At 41.9% G+C, this 24245-nt stretch overlaps 1 protein-coding gene across 2 annotated transcripts in view; it reads left to right on the plus strand.

The window, feature by feature from the left end:
- The window catches only part of si:ch211-200p22.4 (phosphatidylinositol-binding clathrin assembly protein), a 124498-nt gene that overhangs the window by 11362 nt on the left and 88891 nt on the right, over window positions 1-24245 (plus strand). For both annotated transcript variants that reach the window (XM_049569303.1, XM_049569304.1), the window contains exon 2: window positions 21017-21159. In XM_049569303.1, coding sequence (XP_049425260.1) covers window positions 21017-21159 — 143 coding nt within the window. The remainder of the gene's footprint in view (window positions 1-21016; window positions 21160-24245) is intronic.

Raw genomic sequence — 24245 nt, forward strand, 5'->3', positions numbered from 1 at the left:
TCTTGAGGACATTTTCGGGCCATTCTACTCAGTAGCAGCTAAGGTTATGGAAGCTTCATACAACACGCCACATCGTTTTTACCAGCTGGCTGAGCTGCTGCCCCACAGGTCCTCTGACAGCATGTTGTGTGGGGCCATTTTTAGCCAAACCTTAAAACTAGGTTACACTTACATGACAAATTGATGTGGTGCTAGAGTAGTCCAGAACTTTGACTGGCTCTGTCTGGGCGACAGTGTGTCTTTGGGTTAAGTCAGGAGACAGAGCGCAGGTTATTGAGCTCAGGTTTATGTGGTCTGTGTTTCAGCCTCCACTGAGTTTGTGCCCATTTAAACTTTACAGCTCTATTTCAGACAGGAGCTGGTGGGTCACCTTGACAGATCGGTTCATTGTGCACGTGTACATACATTTGTGTTTGCGTGTGAGATGTGGGAGTGTATGTATGAGTGGTACATGTGGGATTACTTCAAAGTTGTTGTACAATAAACATAAGATTTTAAGAGTTTATAAAATAACCTGAGTGGAAAAATCACTGCGATGACTCTGTGTTTCTGCACGTTGGAGACAGGACCGCAGCTACAGGACCACCTGTTGCTGTGAGTTGTGACAGTCTGTTATTTGTCATCACCACAACTGGACCCAAGAAAGAGAGACAGTTAGACTCCCTCCTTTTTGTAATGTGAGACACACATGCTCCTGAGTGTGGAGGAGCTGCCAAATGCTAAGCGGGTGTTGAAATAACATGAAGAAAATGAACGTCCAGTGGGGATCAGTGCTAACTAGTTAGCCTAGCTTGCTAGCTTCCACTTTCTGAGTGGAACAGAAACTTAAGAGTATGGCAGCTCCTCCTAATTGGTGCAAGTTTTAAAGGGAGTGGTGTCTTAAAGGGATAGTTCACCCCAAAATACATATTTTCCTTGTTCCTATAGTGCTAATTATCAATCTAGATTGCTTTGGTGTGAGTTGCAGAATGTTGGAGATAACAGTTGTAGAGTTGAGAAACTATTTTCTTTCTACCGAGCTACACTTAAGTTGTTTCAGACGCTAACATTCCCTCCATGTTGAGTTTCAGATGCTTCTGTCCCATCTGCTATGGCTTATTTTAATCAGCAATGACCCTTAATGTCCATGATTTACCCCTGACAGTGTGTGACACAGGATACAGTGTGTCATGTATTGTACTGTCTGTTTTGTTGTACATCATAACTGCTGTCTGTATCTCAAATTGCCCCTCTGGGACATCAGATTTACCTTACCTTACCTTACCTTACACCCACCAACTGTATCACTGCGCAGAAGGAAGCATGCATGCACTGCCAGCTCACCTAGCACCACTGAGCTAGCTAACGTTAACGTTACATGAGTAGATGCACGCTTCCTTCTGCGTGGTGATGAGGTTGATGGGTGTAGTCTGGTCAAAAGAAAGTAGTTCCTACATGAAACTGCTCACAACAAGGTCTGTGGATTATCTGGAGTCACTGGTTCTTGATTTCTGGAAAGAGACATTGCTGCTGAGTTTTTCAAATGCATTTTTTTTTGTCGCTTTCAGCACCACAAGTGATTGGAGAGAAGGCAGACATGTCTACGGCCAATATTTCCAACACTCTGCAACTCATACCACAACTATCTACATTGATAAATAGTACCGCAGCTAAAAGAGAAAATATGTATCTTTGATTTTGGGGTGAGCTGTCCCTTTAAATTGCTTATAGTTGGAAGCCAATGGCATGTGGGCTTGTTGGAAATAGAGAAAAAGTATCTTGTTAGTATCAGCGTGCATAGCCTGACAGGCATGCGGCATTTAACACAACCCTGGCTCCGAACGTTCAGTCAAACTCAGTCATGGGAAACGCCCACCATAAAGCCTCAAGTTTAGAGGCTATTTCCACAAATATGTCTCTTTTGAAAAATGGAAAAGCATACACAATAGCTGCAGTGCTATTGTAGTTTATTATCCCTCAAACAAAAGAGTGGAGGATTCAACTTAAAGTTCTACTTTAAAGATCAATATACCATTGAATCTTGATTCCTCCCCATATTAAGTGTTTTCCTTTTCTGTCACTCTGTCCCTTTTTATTCTCTCTGCAGTCTCATTACACAGTGTACACACACATGGAGTGATTTATCGCCATCCACTAAACAAAGCACTCAGGGAACTGAAAAGGAGCGGTGTGATTTGAGGACATTAAAGAATACGAACAGCACAACTGCTTATTTCCTGGTATTTGTGTTGCATTGATTCCAGCGCTGATAGACCTGCTGCAGGGTGTAGCTGGTTAGTAACATGGTGGGGACGCCTGTGTCTTAAGTGATTGTTGGTGAGTCTAATGCTATCTAAACAGAGTGGGGCAGCCCCTCCCTGGCTGCAGAGCCAAGATAGGCCCAGTTTAGACTACCAGGCAGGAAAAAGGCTTACTGCTGACTGTCTGGATACGTCTGTTTCAAGTAAAGCCCGAGGGATTGCCCGTGAAGTGTTGAGCGTGTGAGACTGTGTGTGTGTGTGTGTTGTGTGTGTGGGAAGAGCGATGAATTGCAGTGGTGTCTCTGCCTCCCGTGAGAGTGCTTCAGCCTCTTTGAGTGTGTATGAGATCAGTTGCAAACAGGCTGCACAGTCGGTGAATGTGTAATACAAACTGTAGTGATTTGAGTGAACAAATAATACCGCACGGGTCACATTGAAGCACGTTCGTCAGGGCCTCGCATGACCACATCACGCTGTAAAACAACACAGAGGAGAAGCAATATTAGCCTGCTGTTATTTAGAGTCTTATGCATAATTCAGAGTCTATAAAATATTTCCTACATGACTTAAAGTCTTTAAATTTACAGGGCTTTAAATTGGCTGGCTGCATTTCATTACATTAGTCATGTTACTGCTACAAAGACCTAATGTAATGAACTTTCTCCAGCATAATTCCACATATTTCCCCCCTCATTTGCTTATTTATTAAGAGCATAATCAAGATAACCACAGATTCTACATCCCAATTCTCCTCCCTCTGCTTCAGCTGCTTAGAGCACACCAAAAAGAAGGGGAATGTGCACTCTTACAAACCACTTACTTCTCCATACACACCTAAATTATAAACGTTCCTCTGAAATTAATATTAATGAGCAAGTGGCAAGTTACTGTGAGATCTCAAGGCTGCACAGTTAGCTCGTTGTTTAGCTGCAGCTTTACTATGTTGGATCTCTCTCACTGCTCTTAACAACCTTGTTTCTAGTTGCAGCAGGCAGCTGTTTTCTGTTGTAAACGCTCTGATAACACTGTACGTTACCTGCCCATCACCAATCAGCGGAGAGTTGAGTGAGCAGTTAGTTAGTAAACATAGTGGAGCAGGTAGCAGCTGCATTCTTTCATTTTTAGGGCCTGTCCCAATACCCACACTTCCCCTAGAAATACCCACTTGCACTTGGTTGTGCACGATCACGTTTAGGCTAACGGCGTCCCAAAACAGAATTGAGTTAGTGGAAGTGGTTTCCAAGACTTAAAATCCACCCTAGATTCCAAGGGAGCCCCGACCCACACTTTCAGCGAAGTGGAAGATGAAATTTCCCAGAACACCTTGCAAAGTCAGCAGCTTCGGCAAGTTTTGGAAAACAGTTTGTTACTGTACGATCGGAATGTAGGCTATACAAACAACAGGTGGCTGGACTAGTGTAAACTCATCAGCAACTGAGTTGAACAGTGTCAAAATATTTAAACAAATTGACTTACCTGAACAAAATAGATCAGAACTAGAAGACGTTGTAGGCGCCTCCTATTTTCAGCATTTCTGATTCATCAGACGGAGAAGAATAAACATAGCACACGCCACAAAACAAGTGCTGGAGCCAGCATTTTCAAGCCTGAATGACTACCGGTATGTTGCTTCGCTACTACGTGTGACGTATGCCTGCACGTCGGCTACGCTGATTTGCATGAAGTGGTGTCTCATTTCTTAGGGAAAGATCTCTACCCTAAGATTTAAGGGGTAGAAATGGGCCTTACACTTTGCCTTTTGATGGTAAATAAATATCAAATAGATGAGTGTGAAACATTGGACACTAATCACCCTCAGTGGTCACTATCTCGGCTACATAGAGGAAAGGAAGCTGCAGCTCAGGTGAATGAGCAAACAAGCTGGGAGACATTTTGGCAGGTGACGGTCACAGACAAATATTGGCCGTAATGCTCCGTCCTGCTGTAATTTGCTATGAGAAAGAAGGAGAGGAAGCAGTCAAATGTTGCGAGTGTCATTTCAGATAAGAGCACAACAGCCGTGTTCACTTTGAGGCAACACTACCTTGTTGAAATACAAGGTAGTGTTACTAGCTACTTGTAGGACTGTTATTTATTATGTAGCATCCGCAGTTATCGACGCACTAACAATTTATTTATTTATCCAGGGAAGCTTCAGTGGACCAGTTGGGGCTCTCAGGGGAACCCCCCTGCTGTCCCCTCGCCTGCACATATTCAATGTACTGTATCACACAGAGGGAACGCTGCTCATTTTATACATTTAGTGTATTAAGTAACGATAATACAGAGTTTTAAACAGGCTTTGTCTGTGTGCATGTGTGTGTGTTTGGGAACATTCAGTACTTCTGTTCCCGTTCTGATGTCTGGTTATTTTTAGCTGTGTTCTCTCAGGAGCCTTTGGCTGGGTTCAACTGCTTGTTTTTATTCCCGTAGTCTACCTGCGTGCATGTACGTCTGTCTGCCTCTCTGTCGGCGTCACTCTCCTTTTTTTTTTTTTTTTTTTTTTTTTTAACCTGACAGAAACTGGTAGACGTTCCCCCAAGACGTTTGTGCAGAGACACGCACGCAGAGACTTCAATCCTATTCACTTGACAAGATTTCCCGAATCCCCCCATGAAAACATTGCAGTTGGAGACGAGAGAGAGTTCGTCTGTCCCTAATTCTCTGCCTCTCTATATTTCTGTGTGTGACTAAGAGAGACAGAGGAGAAACCACTCTCATTTAAGACCTCAAGGGGAAAATTAAAGCTACAGAACCAGCCTATTAATAGAGCAACTTCTGGTGACACTTTGTCTTAGTTTCTACACTCTGCCTGTTTTCTGTACCCTCGTCTTAATCCTCTTTTCCCTCCTCTATTTATTTCTCCTCCTACTTTACTTCCCTTGCTCATCATCTCATCCCTCCTTCCATCTCTTCCTCCCTGTCCTCCCACCTAACTCCTGCGCTGATCTCAAATTTTCTGTCTGGTAACAGATTCTGATGCCTAACTTGGAGTTTGAACAGGTTTTGAGCACTGATCTGACAGTAGTGCTTGTTTTTTTCTTTTTGAAATCTAGCTACCTCACTGTTTACGATCAGTATTCTGTGTATAAGGCAACATGGGACTTTGGCCTTGTTCGGACAGCCAGCCCAAATTTTTTGGCATATCCAGACTGATTTTAGAAAGTCTGGAAAGCAAATTAACTAGATAAAATGCAATTTTGGAAGTGGTTTGAAGTGCAGTTTCAGTCATATTTCTACAGGTGCATCTCAGTTCGGATACTGTGGTTACTTTACTTGGATTTCTGGACGTCAAATCCAGAGTGACGAAAGTGCTGAGCAGTATAAAAACCAGCCTCTTCCGTTGCTGAGTTTGTCAGCAGACAGAGGAGTCCTGTCCGACGACTTGACAGCGTAATTGTTTGACGAAATGATTGAGCTCTATTTCTCAAGCTATTGTGTCGAAAAACTGCGTCACTAGTGTAGCTAAGTAGTTACTGATGCCTACGTTGTTACCACAGCAACCCTTGCAGATAGGTTGCTGATATCTAGACACACAAATCCGATTTGATAACTTGCAAATAGCAGTATGGACAAAGCCTCAGATACACTAACGTTCCTCTTTGACTTGTACAACTTTTGTGATGTAGCTAACAGCAATCACAAAAATTCACATTTTCAGTCATTTTTTTTAAAGAAAGAAAATCAAAATTCTTAGATTGCAGCTTCTTAAATGTGAATATAATCTGGTTTCTTCACTGCTCTGTGACAGGAAACTGAATATCTTTGGGCTGTGGACAAAACAAGATATTTGAGGCCATTATCTTGTGCTTTGGCAAACACTGATTGACATTTGATAACTAAACAATTTATTGATTCGAGAAAATCATTGACAGATTAATCAGTGAAAATAAGCCCTATTATTGATTTTATTTTGGCCACACAAGTCCACATAAGATCAAAGAAAAATGCGTTTTATGTAAAGATAATGATCGCTTAGTTTGTCTTTTAACATAGCAGAAAACACACTTTTTTTATTACTGTCATTGGCATCTTTCTCTTTTTGTGATCAGATAAACTGCATGAGAATAAAACAGCAATTTGTTTGTGGCTCATAAACACTACCTGTTAATCTCTGCTCCTGCCCTAAGAGACTCAGTCAAAGTACTGTTTTTATTCCCAAGAAGTCGTCTGACAGCATAAACATAAACACAGATCAATGATATAAACTCTGTTGTGTCTTGGGCTGAATTGGCAGCAAAGTGAGTGATCATAAAAAGAATTGGACGTGACAGAGAGTCTGTGAAGGTGTAGGACAAGCTTTGTTTTTCCTTGTCAACACGACAAAACGAGTTTTTTTTATAATCATCCACTCCTTTTTTGTGAGTATTTACAAAAAGCACTGTTAGTTAGGGCTTAGTGCGATTGTAAAACTCAAAGAAAGAACGTGAAAGATGCTTTTTTCAAATTTAGCAGGCTTACAGTTCTCTTACAATTCCTCACAGCTCTCCTCTCCCTCTCCACCTCCTATGTGAAGGATTTGAGAGGGAAAGAAAGAGGGAGGGGTGAACGGGGAATCCTCTTTTGAGGCAAACCCTTTCTGCAGTCCCTAACACAGAAACAGACAGAGGAGAGAAGGAGATTACTAGTACATGCCAGACAAGGTGCTGATACCGCCGAGCGTTAATCTTTAACAGATTGGGGCTGCACTCCTGTGTCTGGCTTTTCATCTGTGCGCTGTCTGATGGTGTGTACGTCCCCCTGTTACTCAGTACTTGTGCACATTTTCAGTGAAGGTCAGTCAACTCGGCTGAGGTACCCTCGCTCAGTTAGCAGTGTTATTAAACCTTGATAATCTCAATTCTCTGAGGCGTGATTGGAGCCACAGGGTGGTCAATCAGTCAGAGACGTTGTCCTTCAACATTCAAGCCCCCTTGTTGGCAGGTATCCACCCTGCAGAAGTTTCCTTGAAGACATTGAATCCCAGTGGTGTCCTGTAGTGTAGTTGACCTCTGACCTCTTTGGAGAGGCAAAACCAGAAAGAGAAAATTCCTGTGAGATCAGAGAATTTTATTGGTTTTGGTTCTGTTAATGTTCTTTGATCACAGGGCTGTCACGGTGAAGGAATTTCCCCCGCTGTGATTAAGGGCGGCTCAAGAACACGATATGCATAATATTGACATTTTTTTGTTGTTTTTCCAAATTACCTCATTAATCTTGCTTTTAGTGATTTCTAAGTAAAGCTTTGTGAGGCTATTATTGGATATATTTTACACCAGGGCTTCCTCCTAATAGTTGACTGAATGGTAGTCGACCAGAAAGGTCATTAGTTGGCAAGACTTAATTCATCGCTTAGTTGCAGAAAACAAAAATCCTGTGAAACTGTATTAGGAGCTGGGCCTTGTCAAAATAAATTAAAACCTATGTGACTGGACCATGTGGGACTTTATTTTGAAAGGCACAGACACAGGAAGTGGCCACGCTCAGCAGTCAGACAGGAGTCAAGTTAATTTCCAGGGCTGGTACCTGCGGTTATTCCACAGGCTAGTTAATAACATGTCGGGCAGGAAATCCAAAGTGTGGGATCATTTTGAGAAGGTGAAGGGCGAACCCAAGGTGATATGTAAACTCATCTTCATTGGTCGACTACAAACATGACGTATCATCTGAAACATGGAAGTAGCTACATGCCCATTAGCCCACAGCGTCATTAACAGGCGGCTCGCTCAGTGTGTGACGTGCACTTGTAGATAAAATATAGGCCTATATTAATGAAGGTTCATTAGTATCGTTTTGTATTTCTCTGTAATGTAGCACAGTGTTAACAATGTTACTGATACTATTCTTTCTCACACCTTCAACTCAAACCATTGTGTTGCCCCGCCCAAAATATATCATTTAATAATTAATTAATATTGTAAACATGCGGGCGACTAGTCAACTAATGGCCCTAGACGATGACTATTGGTTGACTAGGAAAATTCTTAGTCAGGGGCAGCCCTACAAAACACAGAAGGGTATTGAGGCACAATAAGTGGAGCATTTTTATTTCAGTTGAGATGCTTTAGTTGCGTTGGTTGCTGTGATACAGAATATCTGCCAAAGTAAAAATATCAGCATCGAGTCAGTGTTTCCCATAGTTTGGAACTGGGCTTTCCATTTTTTGTGTGTGTGTCTTTCTATCAGTCTGTGTCCCCTGTCTGAATTCAGAGGTATTTGCAGGTCCTTAAATGCATCACAGGTGGAACAGAGTCCTTTTTTTCCCTCAGCAGCAGTTCATGGAGTTTGAAGGCCAGTTTCCACCAGATGCGTGTTGGTTGCGTCTCCGCTCCAGCACGGCAGCGGAGCCGATAGGATTCCATTCTAGTCAATGTGTGTGTTTCCACCGGCTGCGGCTGTGCTGCGTTCCGGCTCCGTCTTAGCTCCGGCGCTCCGGAGCCCTCTGCAACAGATACGCAGGACTTCTATTTTTGCCGGACGCCAGAGCACAACGCAGCAATTCAGCACAGAGCAGATCGTGCGGGGCAGGAAGTCTTGCACAGAAACGCGATAAAACATCCGGTTAATTTTCAAAATAAAATACACAGTGTTCACGGCGGATCATATTTCCCTGCACTACACCTTAAAAACTACATAATGGGCAGAGGCAGGCCTGAAGTCAACAGGTCAGAGGTTTTCAGACGTCATTTCACCCCATGAACACCATGGACGAGGAGAAATTAATCATGGCAGTGCACCGAGATGTCTTCTGGCGGAGCTGCACCGCACCGCACAGCAAACGCAGCCGGTGGGTATTGATGGACGGCGGAGCACGCAGCGGATAACCAGTGCTGCCGTTCCGCAACGGACACGCATCCAGTGGAAATCCGGCGTGAGTCACGGGGTGGGTAATTGATCAGTCGATCTGAGTTGATTGGATTAAGGAGAGGAGCAGCTGTTGCAGAGGCGAGCAAGGCAAGTAACTGTAACTGTACCTGGTGTTCTGCTGCTCCATCTGTGCCCAGAGTACGCAATGCACTCTGGGGGTGTGGTGCAATGAATAACTGAACGGTATATATATTCCAGTAGTGCTTGGTCCAGCTCCAGAAGAGAAAATAATTCTGCGGTGGCAGACTTTGCTGTTCTGGCCACAAAAAAATTAATGTGTGGGAAACCCTGAAGGTAGAGTACGTGTTCTGGATGGCGGGAAGGCTGAATCACGTAGGGCGAGGGCAGGTACTCTACCTTCAGGGTAGAGTACCTGCCCTCGCCCTACCTAGCAGGTACTCTACCTTCAGGGTAGAGTACCTGCTCTCGCCCTACGTGATTCAGCCTTCCTGCCATCCAGAGTACCTGCTCTGGATGGCGGGAAGGCTGAATCACGTAGGGCGAGAGGACGGACCCGGCAGTCTGTGTTGATCTAGTATTAATTTCTCCTCCGTTGTCGGTGTTCAGCGATGTCACAATAGTCTTTGTGGTAGGCCATTTGTCCCGCCCAATCACAGTGGATTGGATGTCTGGGTTAAAAGTGACTGTATCAAGTGGCTGCGCTTATCGTGACTAACTATTTGATCATTTAGGAATCCTGCAAACATCAGAATGTATCATGTGTTCTCCAGCTCTTGGAAATTGAAGTAATTAGACAAAAGAGAGTGAATCAAATGATGGCTGTTTTGTATCAATATACTGAACACATGACCACATAGGCTGCATTTGCTGTCCAAAGACATTCATATCCACTCAGTTTAAAGCTGTTCAATAAATTCTAAAAATGAGTAGAGAATGTTACCATGGCCATTTAATAAAGTCATAATTCTAATATTCTTACATTTCTAGATATTGTATTCATTTTGATGATTATGTGAAATGTGCATGTCTGAGATTTATTGCTGTGACTAAATGACTTGGGGGAAAAAGGGACTTTCTTGAACGTCTTTATCAGAAACTGCTAGGGCGGCATCATTTTCAGGAAAGTCAGAAGTTCAGTGATAACATACCACTGTGTCCCTTCACAGCTTTTTGACAGAACTATGTCAACACGCGGTCCTCTCTTCATAAGAATTTCAGTTAAACATCTTTGAGATTTCTCCAGATATGTTCTCTACCGAGCCATCTCTTTAGGAATTCCAGCTATGTGAGCCTGACCTTCCGTTGGTGGTCTCTGAAGGGGCTGAAACTGTGTCAGGCACACAAAGCAAGGCGCTGATGTCCCGTCATGCCCCACTGAGGTTTTAAACGATGTCAAGATAGGATTGAGAAGCTGATTGTGGGTCTGGTCATGAGGGTTAATCCGCCTCGGACTCTGTCCCACCAGGAGGCTTGTTGAATTATCTAGAGCCCACTGTCCAAATCTTGGCGCTGAGACTGAATGTGAAGACCACTGGTAGTAGCAGAGGGGTCCATATCATCTGATACCAGCTTTCAAAGCTGTAACACCAGATCTAATTTGTTTTTTTGTTTATTCACTTCACATATTGGGCCAATTTCAGCTAGCTTTTTTGGGTAGGCCATTTAATAAAAGTGGCTTTATTTTATTTTAAATTGACAATGGATTACATGACTACTTCTATATGAAAGGTGTCGCTCGTAGTGACAAACCCACAGTTTGACATTGCTTTCAACTTTGTATAAATATTTTCCTCCTAAGTTGGTGAAGAGCAAAACGGAGCTAAAACAGGGTGAATATCGGACATATATTTGATGGAGACACATCCCAAAATGAATGCCACTGTTGCTCTGTGCCAGGTGTTTGCTAACAGTTAGCTATCAGCTTTAAAATTAATAATAGTTTTGTATTTATAGTAGGGCTGCCACGATTAGTCGACTAATCGATGACTAATCAACTATTAAAATAATCGGTGACTATTTTAGTAGTCGACTAATTGGTTTGAGTAATTTTTCATAGAAAAGTACTGTAAAAGTACCCCAAAATACTCTTACTGCAGCTTCTTACGTTCAAATATTGGCAGCTGAACACACTCTCCCGTGACAGTGAACTATAAAACCCTTCGGCGTGAGTATGAAACAAGACATTAGATGACGTAATTTTGGGGTTTGGGCGAGACAGACCGACATTTTTCAACATTTTAACACATTTTTTGATGAAATGATTAGTCAACTAATCGAAGAAATAATCGACAGATTAGTCAACAATGAAAATAATCGTTAGTGGCAGCCCTAATTTATAGCTTGTTTGTCCTGACCCCAAATGGTCAAAACATCAATTAATTTTTTTAATTGATTCTTGGTCATGCGAAAGAAAAATGCCCCATAAATGAAGAAAAACATACTTTTTCTTTATGAAAGCTTTATTTAAACAGTAGACATGAGCTGTAAATTAGCTACTTAAATCAGAATTGACTAAATGTGCATTTCCATCCACTTACAACAACCTGAGTGGACTATTGATTGAAGGTAATTGGGACTAGGTGCAATGGAAACAGATTCAGTGAATTAACTATAATGTGTAGTCATGACGCACCATCATTGCAAGCTCTCTTCGTCATCTCTGAATGGCTTTTAACATGCTTATGTATGTACACAGGGTTGCTACCAGAACTCCTCCAAAAGCACCTATCTGTAATAGTTTTCGAAACTCTCTACTTCACTCCATCAGTATGAATACATTTTTTTTCCTTCGTTTTAGGTTGGAGTGGCACTCTTTCAAATTCGTCAACCTGTTGTGCCCTCTTCTGCAGTGGCACCTGACTGGACAGTTAGCACCACCCACTGCTTATCTCAATGAATCATCTCCAAATATTCCCATAATAGTAGTGGATGCAAGAGCACATAGATTTGCATTTTCTTTTGCAGAATTTCTGAAAATTTGGTTAAAATTTGCACTGCATTTGGATGGAAACTCAACCATTGGCTAATACTTCCTTGCCAAATCCAATTCTTAACACTGGTAAATCAATCTGTAATTAATCACGATCATCAGCTGTACATTAGGTTAGATTAGCTGCAGAACAAAACTGACATCCAAACATGTCTCTTGTATTCTTCAAATTCTTGAAGAATTTCAGTTTTGGTTTAAATGTTCATCCCATAGACTGTAAAATAATGGACGTCAAATTGTTGAATTATCTCAGTTTGGGTTTTATTGTTTATCCCATAGACAGAAGAACATAACGGACTTATTAACCTTGACATCACCTATTGGTTTGTGGACTCCTGTTTGGAATTCTCAAGTTCAGCATTTTGGACATTGACACTTCGTCGTTTTTTGGAGGCCAGAAGTGACCATATCCACATTTGGATGAGAAAGTGGAATTTAGGAGGAGTGAGGGATGGATCTGACTCATAAATTGTCCCTTCTTATGCATAACTTTAAGCCTCAATAAAATGTAAACAGGTGAGTTATATAAATATCCCCCCCTCTGCGCAGTCGTCACGAACGTTGAAATTAGCTATAGAGATTGAAACCGATTTTTGTGCCACGTTATGAACATGTTTATTTCTGTAGTTAAATTGGGCATTTTAACATAGACGTCTACAGGGATTGACTGACTTCTGGAGCCAGCCTCAAGTGGCCACTGGAGGAACTGCAGATTCCGACACCTCTGCATTGGCTTCCTGTTTCTGCCACAGAGGTTGTTGCCTGATTTATCCCTAGTGACTTGTTGACTGGGAGAAAATGAACAAGTAGTCAAGCATTATGGTATTTCTCATCAGTAGCAATAATTATTTTTGTGGTATGGACCGAAGAGAGTAGAGCACAGTATGTACTCTTTGTGGATTGGATTTTTCGGGATTTGCTGGCCATTTATGGCACTTCTTGTGTCATCTTACAGCATGGCAGTCAAACCCAGGTGACAGAAATTGATTAAATAAAGGAGAAGGAAGAGATAAAGAGACACAGGTAATTAGTAAACATGTTACATTAGCAACACATGAGCTAGATAAAAACAGAACAACATAATCTTGTAAAGGTTAATTATTTATACTTTCTAGGTTGTAGATGCACCAGACGGACAAAGAAATGGAAAGGGACTGGGGAGATGAGCTTGTCTGCAGATCAGAAGAGATGAGGGAGATGAAAGTTGTGTGTGTGTGTGTGTGTGTGTGTGTGTGTGTGTGTGTGTGTGTGTGTGTGTGTGTGTGTGTGTTGCCTGGGAGCGGGTGGATATAGGGGGACTTAAAGGTGGATGAAGAGACGAGAGGAGAGCCCTGATAGAAGGTAGCCAGCTGGGCCAGATGTGATCTCTGTCTCCTCCTCCTCCCGCCCTTCTTCCTCCGCTTGATCTGACCACCTGCTTTATCTCTCACAAACAGGAAGTCCCTCAAGTTCAGGGTTGTCGATGCTTACTGGCACGACTTCTAATAAAATAACCTCACCCAAATAACAACAGAATATTGTTGAATTTCTCTTGGTTTATTGCATCAAAGTGTACCAAGCACACCCTTCCTCATCAGATCCCAACCCCGAGTTCGCGCTCTGGTCCCTGTGGTACCAGGAAGTCTCTGGTCTATTGTGGTTCAATCAAAAGCCCACAGAGGTCAACAGATGACCAGTAACAATGGAGCTCAGATCAGAGAGGAACAGAGAAGGTCACTGTTAGGAATGAGATCACATTTACTCAGCAGCCACTCCTCCCACGTGTTCGTATGTGAGCGTGGTGTCACAATGCTAATTTCTTGCACAAGGAAGCAACAAGCAAACAACATCAACAGATGAGGAACAGTAAATGTAAGAGAGGGAAGAAGGCCCGCAGAAGAGAGACAAATTTCCTGATTGATCATTTTGTCTATAAAATGTCACGCCTGTTATAAATTCCCAGAGCTCACAATGACATACTCAAATCGCTTGTTTTATCCCATCATTTTGTGTAGTCACTCCAACAAACTAAAGATGATTAATTCACCGTCAGGAATGACAAAGAAAACCTTCACATTTAAGAAGCTGGATCAGTTTTTCAACTAATTGTTTCAGCTCTACTGTCAATATTATATCTTTTAATTAATCCTTCCCTTCATACATTGTTCATAACTAAAAAGCACTGTCCAAAAATGTAACTCCAATATGTCTGGTAAGTGCGAAGCAATAAGGTCTTAAGTGACCATCCTCTTAAAGGACTGGTTTGGCATTTTGTGGTCTATACTATTCTCATACCTGCATGCTAAATATGGAGCAGGTTGCTAGCTTAGCACATTGCCAGCTTAGCATGATGACTGGAAGCAGGACATAATAGCACTTTGACATTTCTATTTGGGTACCAATTAAACAAAGGAGATATAATATGTTAAGTAGTGAGCTTTAAAGGTGCCCTTTATGCTAAGCTAACCTGCTGCTGGCTGTAGCTTCATATTTATTGAGTAGTGTTGGTTTTCTCTTTCAACTCTTGGCAAGAAAGCGAACAATTCTGTTTTCTGAAATGTATATTTTAAAGTCGCAAAGATGTGGTTTCTTGATACAAAGTTCCGTTGCTAACAGTAAACATTGCAAATAAGAATGGACTTAATGAGTTATGAAATATAGGAATTGAATGTATGAGCTGAGTTCTTTCAACATTGTCTTAATTATTTTGTGATACATAATGCAATTGTGCTTAATAAATAGTCATTTTTGTAGCACTTATTCGCCCCTCTGCCTTAAAGTATTTACAAATTTGCCATTAGTGCACTCTTTCATCCAGAATGTCTGCATGGTAACCAACCATGGATGTCTAATAATAACTAGATACCAGATGCCAAGATGGTGCCCATTCATTCCAGTGGAGTTGCTCACCTGGCACACTTGCCAAAAACGTTTTCTAGCGTCCTTGTTTACTTCCATGGTATGCGGTTCACTGAATAGTAGTCTTTCTTCCACTGACTCCGGCTGCGAGTTCCTGCTTGCCTTAAACACTTTTGTCATGATGTCATGGATTTTTAAATTGATTTTCTCAGTGGGTGGAAAGTTTTACAAACATAAAACCTCCATTGATCAAAAAGTCAGAAAAGAAATAGTCATAGTTGACTTATTTGCTGTTCGAGGCGTTCTGGCAACAGTTTTAGAAACGTGTCTTTTACAGTTGTGGCCTTGTTGGGAGAATGCTTTTTGGGCTGCAGGAGATTTTTTAGCTGCAATACCTCAAGTGGCCACTGGGAAAAATTGGAAGCAAGGCTGAGCTGCCTTCTTGTAACTAACCAATGGAGCCACGGCTCAGTGCTCAATGTTGTTTTTAATTAATTTGATAGGTTTTCCAATATTCACTTCAATAACCTTATGAAGGAGTTGCCAATTTGCCATTGCACTCTTTGAAATGTTATTACTTTTGAACTCATGTATAGGAATCCTCTTACGAGTGGTTAGTGATGCATTGCTCTGTACTTGATTTATGCAGGGTTTTCTTTTGAATTATTGTATTAGATTTAGGGATAGACTGATATGGATTTTTTAGGGCCGATGCCGATACCGATTTTTTTCCATCACCCTTAGCCGATGACCGATTATGAACTGCCGATTTTCTTGAGCCGATATTTGGGGCCAATACTGCTTTTGCTCCCTCAATTTACATAAAAAAAATGACACAATGATAACAAATATTACAGGTCTCAAGTTTAAAATAAGAAACAGTAAAAAAAATTAATAATAAATTAAATAATAAAAAATAAAACAGTTATTGAACAGTAAAAAATACTAAAACAAGATAGAAAATTGAGGTAGAACAGGTAGAATATTATTATTATTATTATTATTATTATTATTATACATTCAAATAAAAAAAAAGAGTTCAGTGCTCTTAAATCTTCCAGTAATGTCTTTATAAAATAAACAAATATTTAAGCTGAAGCATAAATAAAACAGCAACTACTGTAGACAGTAGGATTCGCTGCATGTGTGCTGCAGGGTCTTCCGGCAACACAGAGCTGCCCGTGGACGCCTGTCTGTAAATCATGCCAGGGAAAAATAAATCCGCGAACCCACGCGTGTATCGGCTGATGCCGATACAAGTAAAAAAAACCTCAAATATCGGCCCGATATATCGGCCGGCCGATGTATCGGTCTATCCTTAATTAGATTATGTGCTGTATTGCACAGTTTTGTATACAAACAGTAACCTTATGTCGAACAGGCCAATTATATCCTTACAGTACAGTCAAGTTCCCACCATGACCCTTTGACTCAGCTTTCAAAGTGTCCTTGTAGTGAAGATAGACTTTTGACATCGTGCTATAGTTTCTCCTTCAGCGAGCTTCAGTCCTCTGTTGCTTAACTATCTTGTAATGTGTCGGCGTCAATTAGCCGGGTCAGACTCCTCGTGCAGCTGTTGCGCAGGTAATTGCTCGCAGGACGTTGACGTGTTGGTCAGAGAGCCTTGCGGTTGAGGACTGTTGCGGACTGAATCTAGTGTATTTTTCCATCTGTGGTCAGAATAATTGCTTGGGGGTGCAAAAACATCACCACGTCAGGAAAGCGAGGAGAGATAAAGCGAGGCGAGGATGCTTGTCGAGCCGAGTGTGGATTCCTGCAAATTGTCCGGATGAAGAGACACTCATGTCTCTCATGTCTCATTATCTTTTTTCCCTCTTTCTCCTCTCAGCTATTCTTGGTCACTTGTCTCTGCTTTTTTCCTCTTCCTCCCTCTCTGTTTCACTTGTAGCCTCCCTCCATTTCTCTTTTTTGCTCCAAAATTTGTTCTCCCTCTGTTCTCTTTATCCCTACCCTCTTTTCTGTGCCATATGTTTGCCTCAATCGCCTCGCTTTCCCTTTTTCTCCCCGAGGTCTGGGATCAGTGGCATCTAATGCTTTGCACTCTGCCTGATTAAGTCTGCACATGTACCCTCTTTACATTATCGCTCGCACACATACACACTAATGCACGAGCGTCCCCACAGACCTAATCAGTACTTCTTTTAGTTCTATCTCTCTCACACCACTTCCAGGGCTAATGAAAAAACATGAGCTCTGCTTTTTTAAAAAAAAGAAAGCAAGATGGACAGGTGGAAAGTAAAGGTAGCTCCAGGAATAAAAGAGATGACGTGGATGGATTGAAAACAAAGCCACCAGTCGCTCTTAGTGCGTGTTTCCAGTTCAGAGATGTGAGTCTAATCAGCATTGGTGATATCATGCAGGGACGCAGTAGGAGGGGGGAAGAGTTGCAGAGAGACAGAGAGAACAACAAGGTGAGACCAACAGTCAGATCAAGGCTATTATTAAAAAGACTCATTCAACATGCTGATGCATTCATATAGCCGGAACATTTCCCAACAGGAGTGAAATGCTGCCACTCTCTGCGTTGATAACTGCAATTCAGATCCACTCTGTTAGCCACTGAATGAGCGTTGTTCTGCTCGGCTGTCATTCACACCGCTAAATGCAGCTAAATGGATGTATTGTGCTGTAATGTACCTTCATGACTCTCTGCTCATTTGTATCGGCTAAATAGCCCACCACATGGTGTGTTTTGTGTGTGTGTGTGTGTTGAAGTGGGAGACGTGCCATGCGGAGTGAACCATTTGCGAATAATGCCGGGCTGGAAGTCTGCTGTGTTTTGTTACTGTATGTGTGGGCAAATGCTTGGGGGTGATAATGCGCTAAGTGAGTGAAGGAAAGAGCGAAGACGGGCTTTATTGAATGAGTGCGTGCACCTGTGACGTGCACGCGCCCCCCCTGATTATGATGATGATGAAGTCTCCCGACGGGACTCTCCCTGCTACAGTCCTCCAGTAGTCTAATGAGAAGCTGTTTCCGTAGTTACCAGGTGTGAGAGCCGGCAGCTCATAATGTCCTGTGGTGAAGAACAAAGGATGGGGAGAAGAGGTGGATGAAGAGAGAGGAGGAGACAGGCTGGAAGTAAAGGCGAAGGAATAAAAGAGGCGGAGAATGCCAGGGAAATGGAACCAAAAAAAATCTAGTGTGAATGATCAATTTAGCCGTGTGTGTGTCTGTATTGATATTTGTGCTCGAGAGGATCGCTGTGTGTGTTACCTGTTGTGAGTGAAGACACAGAATCTTTATAATAAGCTTGGGGACCCGAACAAGAATCAGTTCAGATCAATCTCGACTAAAGTGGTGAGAACAGCGAGGTGGTGCCAAGCTGTTAGTATCTGGTCAGGTCAGATCATATCGAGCACCTTCGGGGGGGGGGGGGGGGAATAAGTTGGCTTGGAGTAAATTAAAGAGGTTTTTATGCATCGATAGCTCGATAAGATCTTGTGTACAAGAGATGGGGCTTCTGTCTCGTCTAGGTTGAATGTGAAACCCTCAGACTCGCACACGTCTGCATGTTTGGGGTTTACTGAAGATGTAAATAGGAAATGCAACTGCTTATTGTTGGGAGAACGTGTGCATACTGTACATATTTTACTCATAAACTTCTTCCAGGTCACCTAAAAACACACGGTCATCATTTAGTCACATGTTTCTGCCTTGTTTCTTCCTTATTCTACATATTTATTCAAATCAAAGCAGCACGTAACACAGTGAGCACTACTATGATAACAGAATACAATAAACTGAGTCATTACCAGCCGTGGCAACGTCGCAATGGCCGATATTGTTTTTACTTGGTGAGTCTGTGTGTGTCATGGCAAAATGTGGTCCTGGAGACACTTCTTGCAGTGGGAGCTACTTCAGAAGTGGTTTTGAGTACTTTGCAAGGTTTTTATGTGTCTGTCTGTCTTTGGACAGATTTTGTCAAGGTGATAGAGTCACAACTGTGCAAGATGCGGTCACAAAACTTTACAGGTGTGTTAAGCAGGGCTGTACTTGATTTATGACATAATAATTACTTCAGGCAAATCAGATTTGGCTGTTAAATATGAATATTTGACTATTTGTTCGTGTTTGACAGGGTCCAGCAGGACGTTCTGGGTGACAGCGACCTTCATGTTTTATAGTAAACAAGCCAGGTTAGCCCTCTGAGCTAATGATTGCTAATTATACCAATGATGGATTGGGAATGTGCAAAATTTTTTGCCAGCACTAGACATCAAGCAAAAGCCAGAGACTGTATCGTATTAAGTTGCGGTGAGCTGTAAATTCACCACTTTGAAGGAGAAGGTAGAAGATAACATTATCTTGGAACCAAATGCTTGACTTGAAAAAATCTTAATTGACTGAGGGGTTTCTCGACTGATGTTTTGGATCTTCAAATTTCAAGGGCAGCCCTGGTGTTACAATTGAAATAAAGGCCGAGTTCAAAGATGGGTGTAGTCCAAGCAAGGGGGCCAGAAGTACGGGGGTAGGAAGTTGGGAAGGGGCCGTTGCCGCTCTACTTTACCCCCCTGGCTCACATTTGTTTTAAGTTGCCGATCGCTGTATCCTGACTGAAGTGATCCCCTTGCAAGATGGTCACTAGTTAAGTTCTACAACTAACATATTGCTGTTGATTATTCCACCAATTATTTTTCAGTCATCCCACGGTCCATAAAATGTCAGCAAATTTCCCAAAGTCTTTTTTCATCCGACTAGCAATCCAAAATCAAAGGCATTTTGTTCACTATCAAAGAAGGAAAACAGAATATATTCACATTTGAGTTGCTGGAAGCCTTGAATTTTAACCTTTTTATTTTTTGAAAAAGTACTGTAACAACAAATTAATTGTCAAAATTATCGCTGATAACTTCATCTGTCATTTGACTACTTGGTTCAACGCCATTTTCTAACACATCGCACAACTAAAACGGCCTTACGGAAAATCAAATAGATGCAGAGATATGCTACAAAGTAGATACGCAAGTATTGGGGTATACGTCTAACCTGGAAATCCAGACCCAAATCTAGAAAGATTTAGGGTCTGGCCTTGAGTAATGCAAATGGCCCAACTCGAGGGGCGGCACTAAGCATGCATTTGTAAATATCACTGCGTGCAATTGGATAACACTACGACCAATCAGAACAATACACGGGGTGATGTATCCAGAGCTTAGCTACCAGCGGAGCTAACTGGTAGATTAGACTCTTGCCGTATCCGGTCGGCAAAACAGCAAAAACGTCCTTCTTGCAAAGGAAAGAGCTTGATATGTGACGATATCTTGTCATTATCTGCCTGATGCTAAGCTACTAGCACTGTTTGAATGTTTAGGAAGGAGGTATGCTGGGACAGAAATGGTGACAAAGACATGCCATGGTTATTTAAAAATAAAGATGTATCTTAAAGATGATGAAATCTATCAGTGTTTTCACTTTGCAGCGATGATATCGGATCATTAATCACTTAACCAATGTGTTGATCCTGATTGTTATACTCCTCTTAAGTAAACAAGGACACAAATACTGCTCCTTTCAAAGTATCTGATGCCAGGCTGTGGCTCATGCTTAAATACAGAGCTTAGCAGATAAGATGATGCACAGTGTAGAATATACTCACAGTCAGTGCAGTTATTAACAAGACAGGAAAGATAGACCGCTTGAGAACATACAAATACGCTTGTTTACTCGTGTATGTCATAACAACAGCATCTCAGCGAGCCCTCCTCTTCTCTAGTTTCTGCAAGTTGTATAACTTGACATTCTCGCGCCCGGAGGTTCAATTTTCCACCAGGTTCAGTGGATGAATGACACCTGAACTTCTGCTAACATTTCTCGAGAGGAGAGGAAAGAGGGAGATGGTGCGGCCGAGTGAAAGTCAGGAGAGGAGGAGGAGGAGGTTAGAAAAAGTTCTGCGGCGAACATCCGTCCTTCACACTTTATTCACTTAAGGATTCAGCCAAAGTGCGTGCATTGTGTTTCTCTGTCCTTGGTGCGTCTGTGTGTCTGCGTGTTTCTGTCTCTGTGTGAAAAGCAATTTGCAGTCACTCTTGATCAGGGTTATCAAACCTTTAAAAGCTTTTCTCATTACTGCTGTTGTGTAACTCTTTGTGTGCCCATTTTTCCTTCTTACCCCCACCAGATCTGATCCACTGCACCAATGAGATGAACGTGAACATTCCCCAGCTGGCGGACACGCTGTTTGAGCGTACGGCCAACTCCAGCTGGGTGGTGGTCTTCAAAGCCCTCATCACCACCCACCACCTCATGATGTACGGCAACGAGGTAGGAGGCTCACACACTGAAGTACACTCGCATATTCACACGGAGGAAAACCCCCAGGGCAGTCAATGGAGGCTACATCAACAAGTCATATTATTACTCCACTCCGTCTCACCCACACATTCATAAATACAAACATACATGCACATTTGGATCATTTATTCATGTCCCTATGAGCATTAGGATCAACAGTGGGGGAGGTGGGAGGCTGACTCGGACACAAACGGCGTGTGCAGCGACTGAGAACATACACATTGGACACATGGAGTGAATAATAGAAATAGCTGTGGAGTGCGGAGAAATTAATTAGCTCAGTGTGAGCTGGAAGCAAGATGGGGGACAAGGATAGCAGCAAATGAATAATCAAATGAATTAAGTTAATAAAAAAACATGGTTGAAAGCTGGATGAACAACACAGTCCCTCCGTGGATTTACACACATCCAAACACAATCATTGGGAATTAAAATTCAGCCAATCTCTGTCATGTTTGGGAGAACTTTCATATTTTATTAATTGTGATTTTTTTTTTTTTTTTTTTGACCAGACATTGTTCTGTTTTTGCACGAAGGCGTCCAATCAAACTCCTAACTCAGCGAAATATCTCCATTTCTACGCAACAGTGCAGCGCTTGAAAGGGAGAGGGGAGATTAATTCAGAGCGGGAGTTGTAGTTTTATTAATTTCTAACAAGATAGAAAGAGAGTGCATTTTGTTCTTCAAATAAACAGTTGTAGCTTGCGTTTGTATTAATCCTCTAGTGTGCAGACTGTTAATAATTCAGGACACAGTCCCTTTAAAACACAACAGATAGAACATGAAAATACACTCTGATACTCAGATGGACCGGTGCCATTTGGAGCCGACTGTGCTGGTTTATTGTTGAATGTATATTTTATGAAAACAGCAGTCCAAGAACTGTGTTGCTTTGTTGTGACATATTTTCTTTGATCGCAACATAAAATACATGATCCCCAGACTATTTGTAGTACTTTGTGTGACATGCAGAGTACTTACTATTATGTCATTTCATCATTTATTTAGGGCCACTTTTAATTTTTGACCCGCAGGTTTTTTTTTTTTCAGATTTCAGTAACTTCAAAAGAAATTCATTTTTTTGCTTTGCATATTTTATACACGTCATATCAACGCTTCTAAAGTGATAGAGTATATGAGCTTACTTCATCATTTAGAGGATGATGGGATGGTGGATGGTGTTAAAGTTTCTTAATGCTTCTGCGTACACTCTACGCAAAGTACACGCAGTTGCTCAGCAGTTGCTGTGTGCATCCTGTTGGTCTGTGTCACTATACAATTCCCCGCTAAAGCACTTGGGGGCGCGATGTTCTTTTATTTACCTACCTAGACTCTGTGACGTCTATGGTCGTGGCTCGTTCATAGTTTGTTTATCTTCCGGCTTTGCTGTAGTCACAGTGAAGATGGCGACCGAGAGAGACTGTTGCTGGAGCTCGAAATGATTGACATTGAGCAACAAATGCTCTTATTACAAAAAAAAGAAAGATCACAATGGAGACTTTTGAAAATGGTGGTGTTGTGGTGCTGTAGCAGGAAGTGAAACCTTCAAATTATGTAGTTTGAAGAAATAATCATACCTCTTGCGGTCTGCATTGGGTCTGCGTTGCCTCGATGTGTGGTTACAATTTTTTGGAGGTGCACATCGCGTCTCTGCGTCGGTCGCAGAGGGACGCAACGCCTCTGTAAAGCCGTTGTTCGACGCCAACAAACAACAAAACCAGTTGTTTTTTAGAGTGTCGTCACTGTTTTTCCAGCAACTTTTCAGCCATGAAAAGCAGTTGTTTTTAAAGACATAACTGCATTTCCAGAAAGGATTGTGCCCCCAAACTGGGTATTTTAAGCCAAAACTTAACCAAGTGTTTTTGTGCCTAAACCTAACCACATGTTTAAATTGATAAAATGTAAAGAAAAGTTCATTTTTAACGTGTCAGCTACGTAATAACATACAATTGTGACGTATCTGTGGTTTGCAGAAACATACAATGCCACCATATTTTCTGGCGATCGGGTTGCCGATTTCAAGACAGCATGTTGTGTAGTGTGAACAGTACAGTGATCTGATGACTTTGCAAGTCGTGCAGTGTCATCATAAGCTAACCTGCTGCTGGCACTACCTTACTGCCACCTGAGTAGCATCATCTAATAATTTATAATCTGATCCAATATTTTGAACTATGCCTTCAAGAAAGAGACTCATATTCTGCTGATTGTATCTGGTGTTCTGAAACATCTCTGTAAAACTGAGCATTTCTGTTCCCATTGTGAAACAGCAGTTAGTTATTCTCCTGTGCATATAAACAGTACACTATATACATTGTGTACTAATACACATCTTGAATGCAAAGACCTACTTGTACACAAAAACAGCAGTCAAACACATCTGAAAAATAACACACCCTGCACCACATTCCTTTAGATTTCCATTAAAATAAGGAAGCATTGCTTCCTTGTTTAGCTAAGATCAGTTGTGTCGACATTATGTAACGCTTCCTTCTGTTGGCTCCTTGTTTATTACGTTAATCTAAACTTCCTCTGAAAAGAGGAAGACTTGGATGTGAGATCATTGTGTTCCGCCGTACGAAACAAGCCTCCAAACCCACTGACACCCAAACAGCAGCCTGGCTGATTCCACTGTTGCCAAAATAGTATTTTAGGCACAGCAAGTGATTCAGAGTACCGTTGGTGGTGGAGGTGCATAGCTGACTTACATAAGCCAAGACCTCACAGACAGTTCAGACAGAGAGACATCAGGTCATCAGATGGCTCCGTGCTAAATGTTTGCTCAAGCTGTGGAAATTCCCGCAACATTTTTTTGATGAAGCAAATCATGCTAAGTAGGTCACTGTAGAGCAGCAGGAAGTGATTTAGAGGTATTCCCAAGCTGTAGGCTGATTTATCTCGGAGTTGTCACTTTCAGATTGAACCTTTTTTGATCTTGATGTCTCAGCCAGAGTGACTTAACAATGATTGCAGCACTCATCCCTAATTTCTGCATAATGTATGAGGGGTTTGCAGAGATCACAACCACTGTTCTGTAATGTTATTACTGTTACGGT

Source organism: Epinephelus fuscoguttatus, linkage group LG23 (genome assembly GCF_011397635.1).
Source record: "Epinephelus fuscoguttatus linkage group LG23, E.fuscoguttatus.final_Chr_v1".
Lineage (NCBI taxonomy): Eukaryota > Metazoa > Chordata > Actinopteri > Perciformes > Serranidae > Epinephelus > Epinephelus fuscoguttatus.